The sequence below is a fragment of the Octopus sinensis genome, linkage group LG15, assembly GCF_006345805.1.
Source record: "Octopus sinensis linkage group LG15, ASM634580v1, whole genome shotgun sequence".
Taxonomy (NCBI): domain Eukaryota; kingdom Metazoa; phylum Mollusca; class Cephalopoda; order Octopoda; family Octopodidae; genus Octopus; species Octopus sinensis.
The window spans coordinates 67,696,973-67,703,111 of record NC_043011.1 but is presented as its reverse complement, the minus strand read 5'-3'; the positions used below and the strand labels follow the sequence as shown (position 1 = coordinate 67,703,111).

General features: G+C 43.3%; 1 protein-coding gene across 1 annotated transcript in view; it reads left to right on the top strand.

The window, feature by feature from the left end:
* Window positions 1-2,207, top strand: part of LOC115219994 (dual specificity protein phosphatase 14-like) — a 17,979-nt gene extending 15,772 nt beyond the window's left edge. Inside the window, exon 2 of the mRNA XM_029790296.2 lies at window positions 868-2,207. Coding sequence (XP_029646156.1) covers window positions 868-1,774 — 907 coding nt within the window. The 3' untranslated portion in view covers window positions 1,775-2,207. The remainder of the gene's footprint in view (window positions 1-867) is intronic.
* The last annotated feature ends 3,932 nt before the right edge of the window (window positions 2,208-6,139 follow it).

Sequence of the window (6,139 nt, the reverse complement as noted above, 5' to 3'; positions counted from 1 at the left end):
CATTGCACCTCTTTGAAATCATTACTTTTAGAATGGGAAGTGGACTGTGGCGGGTGGGTAGCGAATCGTCAACTGTATGGTAGACATAGTTAGCGGGGGGGGGGATAAATTGTGAATTGAAGCATGTTTATAGTTGATGAAATGATGAAATGCGATGATGTACAAGGAGGAAGTTTTTTTTTCTACTTTTAAACATTAGTTTGGTCACTGTAAGTGTTGTAAAGGTCCTGGTGTAGCTGAAGTTGAAGTGAACTGGGCTATGTTTATATCTTGTGAGATAACGTATGAGAAAATGAGGTTGTTTGCCAGGACGACTTCACCATTGAAACATTTTTATAAACGGAGTACCGTAGTTGCCACTCGCTACAACACAAAACAATGTAATACGAGTTGCCACATAATTCCAGATGCCAAATACAAACTCTAAAGTGAAAATTATATCAGTGAATGTTCAGAATATAAAAAAAAGGTCGGCATACAAAATTCCGGACTGCAAAATTTCGCTAAATAAAATTTCGGGATAAAAATTTCAAAATAGAAGTCTTCTGAATACAAAATTTCCGTCTACTGAATTCCACTCAAAAGTGTTTGGTGGACCCGAATGCATGGCTGAAGGTACTTTACTCGCTCAAGGTTTCTCGCAGTAAAGTCGAACCGGAAATCGGGTAGCTGCAAAGCGAAAACAACGACAGCAACAATTATTGTTTAATTTGATAATGATTTTGTCTTTGATTAACCTGTGCTTCACTGTATAATTGACCAATTAATTAAGCATTTTTATGAAGGCGAATACGACCATTGATCAAGCACGTTACGTCGCAATTATTCCCGTTTACCAGTTGACCATGTTTTGTTTTACCATTTCAGAAACCATCATCTGTTGCTATCCCAGACGTCATCGCCATATTTCAAGGAGCAACCACTAATACCGAGCATTGCTGACTATACATCACCGTTTTCAAAGGATTACCGTTCATCGGAGTTTTCCACGTTGTCCCCTCTTCCATCTCCGTCACAACCACCCCCAAAACCATCATCATCAACACGGTCATCTATATCATTTTCCCCGCATTTATCTACATCATCTGCTAGAGGATGTGCAACTTCCACGTCATCAACAGCAACAACATATTCGAGGTCCAAAACAGTTGATAAAAAGTCGGAAGGAGAACCAAAGCAAAGTCGATTTCTTCCAGTCATATCAAAAGAGAAAAGAGCCGAAATGAATATTGTAATATTTAACCAAATCGCTGAGATCACACAGTATTTGTATCTTTGTGCTGCTGCAGCAGTGTCTCGAGAGAAGGTTCGCTCACTTCAAATCACTCATATTATAAACTGCACCCTCGATGTTCCGAACTTCAAAGGTGAAAATGTTGAGTGCGTTAATATTCAGGTAGATGATTCTTCTCGGGCACACCTCGGCATTTACTTTGATCGTTGTGCTGACATGATTCGTCAAGCCAGTTTGAAAAATGGTAAAGTTCTGGTCCATTGTGTGGCTGGAGTTAGTCGGTCGGCTAGTCTTTGTATTGCCTATTTAATGAAGTACGAAAGGATGAGCTTACTGCAAGCTTACAAATTTGTGAAGAGGAAACGATATGTGATTCATCCGAACGTTGGATTTTGGCAGCAACTGATTGAGTATGAAAAACGGATTTTCGGTCGAGCAACTGTGAAAATGGTTTATTCTAACGTGGGTATGGTTCCGGAGGTCTACATTGAGGAGGAGAACGAATTACTTCGACTTCAACAAAATTCACGCCATCGCTAAACCTACCAACAAGTCTTGTTTCCTTTTGACATCTTTTATATATAGCCTATATTTATTATCGACTGAGTAGACCGCTAGTTGCATTTTCATCTTTACTCGTTTTGAACAACAGTAATAATATTAATGATAAAACAAAAACAACAACAAAATAAAAAAAAAAGTATACTAAGGAAATATAAATAAAACTTTGGACGAAAATAATTCTCAAACATCTAAAGATATCCACAAAATAGATTTCAGTCGAGCACCTATGAAAACGGCTCATTCTGGCTGGGGTATTATTCCAAAGGTCTATTTTGATGAAGAGAAAGAACTACTTCGACATAACGATTTTCATGCCATCGTTAAAAAACACCAATAACTCCTATATATTTAGTGTCTTTATATTTATTAGCACTTGGCAGGTTACTTGCAATAAATTCATTCTGAATTATTTTTACCTTCGTTTAAATTTGCATATTAACAAAAAAAAAAACTAAATAAAAACTAAATAAAATATTCTTCTTCTTTCTTCTTTCACCCTTTTCAAGCCTAGCCAGGCTCATGAACACGGTTTCCCGGTTTCTATGGCGTATGTGTTCCCCCCAGCTGGACGGGACGCCAGTCCATCGCAGCGTTACTCAAGAAACAGGAAGTTTCAGCAGAGTTATGGGTCTGAAGTTCCCTATCTCGTCCCCCTTGCTCGGGTTCTTCCTGATCAACGTCACCATCCCTCGGCTCGCAGACTTGGAAATTCTCCCATTCTGCTGCCAATTAGCGTAGACGCTAGCCAGCAGGTGCCCGAACAAGTCTGGCATAGTTTTGTAAAATTCCTCAGGCAGACCATCGAGACCCGTTGACTTCTCCCCAGGGCATTCGCCCAGTACCTCGATTACTTCCTTCACAGCACTCAGCCTCTCGTGCCGAGAGAGGCGGGCCGCCAGACAGGAAGTCCCTAAGGGCCTCGCCACGATCCAGCGCCCCGCCACTCCCAAACAACTCTGCAAAGTGCTTGTGTATCGCCTCACACATCTCGTCCCGTCCATCGACCGAACTCCCATTGTCATCCACGAGAGACCTAATTGTGGCATCATTGCCACGCTGGGTTTCTACTGTACGGGCCCATCCGGCAACATTAATTCCCTCACGGCCCAATGCGCGCACTTTAGCCCGAACTCTGCACCCCTCATGTTTAGCTTTGAGGTGACGGTCCAAGGCCGTTCTCGCTGCCAAAATGTAAGATGCAGCGCCCAAACTTAACGCCTCCTCTAGGCCCTTAACTAGTTGCCCTTCTATTCTGGCCTTATCTAGTCTTAGCTGACGGCAAAACCTAATAGACTCAAAACGAATGACACTCTTCAGGGCGAACCACCATCGGTTATTAACCACCGCGCCGGTTAACGCCCTCTGTACTAATTCCTCAGTCCGGCTACGGTATGCCTTGCAAGTCAAAATAGACTTGTTCAGCTTCCAGTAGCCGGATCCTCTCTTAACTGTACTATCTACGTCCAGTCTACACTTAACCATTCTATAGTCAGTGTATGCTACTTGGACAAGCTGTAGACAGCTAAAACTAGACTTATCTCCAGTTCTTATCACTATCCTATCTAAATAGAACTTGAACCTTCCGTCGCCACTCATCCAGGTCCACTCTGGGACGTTCGGATGGTCAAGTCTGTAACGATCTGCCAGCTGAAATCGCTTGAGCAGGTCTATGAGACGTGAGTTTACTTTCCTATAGATCGAGCCAACGCTATCGATGCGCGCATCAACAATAGCGTTATAGCCACCTAACGCCACTAATGTCTTCGACGTCATGAGAAAGTTCTCTTGGCGCCGATAAAAATCAGTTTGAAATCCTTTAGCATAAGGTGCATAGATCCCGATCAACCAGAAGGCCTTACTGCTGTATGTCACATCAAAGATGACTAGCCCACCTTCTGGGTCTACATAAACTGTACTTGTCTGCAGAGCCAAGCCTTTTCGAACCAGTACTACTACACCCCCTCGCCCTCCGGTCCGGCTAGGAGACATAGTCATTAAGGAGGGGCTAGAAGGCTTGTAGACTGTCCAGCTTGGTCTCTGTAGCAACCATCACATGCATATCGTGTGATCTGAAGTCATCGAGGAAACAAGTTTGCTTCCACTTCGAGCTCAGACCACGCACATTCAAACACCCAAGATTAAGTGCAGTCATTTAAAACAAAAGCAAAGCAAGGATTCTACTTACTTTTTGACTTTTTCTTTAATTGGTGATGCTGGGGCTGACCTCACCACACGTGAGGCAGTCCTTTCCTCCTGCTCCTTCAAAAACTCCTTCAAATACCGCCAAAGGTCCGGGATATTCGCGATGGTCCTCGGATGTCTACCCTTCATTTCATTATACAATTTTTCTGATATCCACGCACATCTCTCTTCCGGGATGCTGCAACAGCTCCACGGTGTGGTGCTTCTTTAAAATATCCATAATATTTATCCCTGGTATCAAATTTTACCTGGGTTTTTGTTCCGTCTTTGCTCTTTTTTATTTTCTCTTCTGGGACAGTGGAGCGGGATCTTTTCTTTTCTGTGGTGTGCTGTTTTTCTTTTTTCTTTGTGGGGGATATGGATGGGGAAGGGCATGTGTTCTCTCTTTCCTGGTTGTTTTGACCTTCCCCTCTGTTACCTCCATGGTGTCTTCCAGAGGAGTTGTTACTTCAGAGGGGGTGGGTGCATTTGTTTCTGTCGGGACCGGTGTGTGCATGGCCTGGGGTTTTGGGGTGTTTTGTTTGGGAGCGGGTGTTTTGTTGGAAGTAGCACCATCTCCTTCGTTTTCAGAGGACTCACTGAATGCTCTTGGGCTTTTTCGGCCGTCTCAAATCTGGCCTCTATTGTTCCATATGCCCGGCCCCTCGCTATGTATTTTATATCTTTCCATATAGGGGCCAGGCATTTTTCTATTTCGCACTTTTCGAAGTGCTTGAATTTCTTCAATGAAGGACTGCACGTTTTTAAATGACTGTCTTTCTCTTCAGATTTCATTTCTTTATTACCCATAAAGGGCTACACAGAGGGGACAATACAAACATTGAGGACATAAAACATCACAATTACACAAAGTATGAATAAGTGAAATTTGAAAATGAGAAAAATGAAAAAAATGAAAGTGATGCTAACGGCCCCATCCGCTAGCATCACTTACCTGTCCTTCCTTAAACTGGAATGATATGCATATAGTCCTCCAGTTTAGAATTATATGTCCTTTCCATTTCAGACAATCTTCCCTCTTCAATTTTATATCTAACCAGTTTATAGTTTCTCCTTGCAATTCTTCTCCAAGTTCTTTTACCAGGTCTTCCGGAATTATTGCATACGTCATCCTCGCCCTGTCCCAACAGTCATTCCATTTTACTTTCCCCCAGTCTTTTATTATTTCCCTTACATCTTCTGGGTTCCAAATATCAAGAATATGGGGCCTAGAATTTTTAGAGTTATATTGTGTGTTTGCTTCTTTTTTTTTGTTTTCTTGTTGTTGGGGAGCGGGTGGGTTCACTGTCTGCAGGGGAAGGGTGAGCCTCAAAGTGTGCGGGTGGTGTTGGGGTGGATTGGGGTTCAGCACGATTCACTTTTCTCCTTCTGCCGTCTTCCCATTCTTTTAGTACTTCCTCCTCTTCCGTTGTATTCTGCTCCATTATATTCTGTTCCTCCTCGGTTACTACCTCTCTTTGAGGTTCCAAACTTATTTCCTTTGATGGGGGAGGGCAGTTAGCTCTTATGTGACCTTTCAACCACACTTCTAGCAGCACGGAGCTCTGCCCTCCACCCACACTCTTATAATAATGTTTCCCATTTTGATGCTCTCTACCAGTTGATCCAGTACTTCGGCTTCCGCTTGTACGTTCATTTCGAGAACTGCACCCTTCCAGCCTCCTTCATCCTTCACCGTGGCATGGAGAATGTCTACTTCCTCCTCGCATCCACTGATGATGGCTGCCACGATCCACTCGCCATCGATATTGGGAGGTATTCCCTCCACCCTGATCCGGGTTGTCCCTCTACCCAGATACGAGGGCAGAAGGAACACCTTTTCCGTCTTCACTGTCTCACCGCCATTCTTCTCGCTACGCTTTCGTCCTCAAACTGGACCACCACGGTACCGAATCCTACACCTCTAGCCAGGAATATAATCTCTTATTTTATCCTTTTCAGCTCTTCTTCGATTACCTCCATTCCGACTACTTCTATTTTTCGTTTTTCGTTAGCATAAACTCGGTACGCGATGGTCCTTCGTTCGTGCCATTCTCTTCTCTTTTGTGGCGGCGACAATTCCACTTCATCGCCGACCTTTTTTACAAAAGCCTGATAGCTTGGCAACTTGGCTAAGTCTATTTATTTCTCTACCGACCT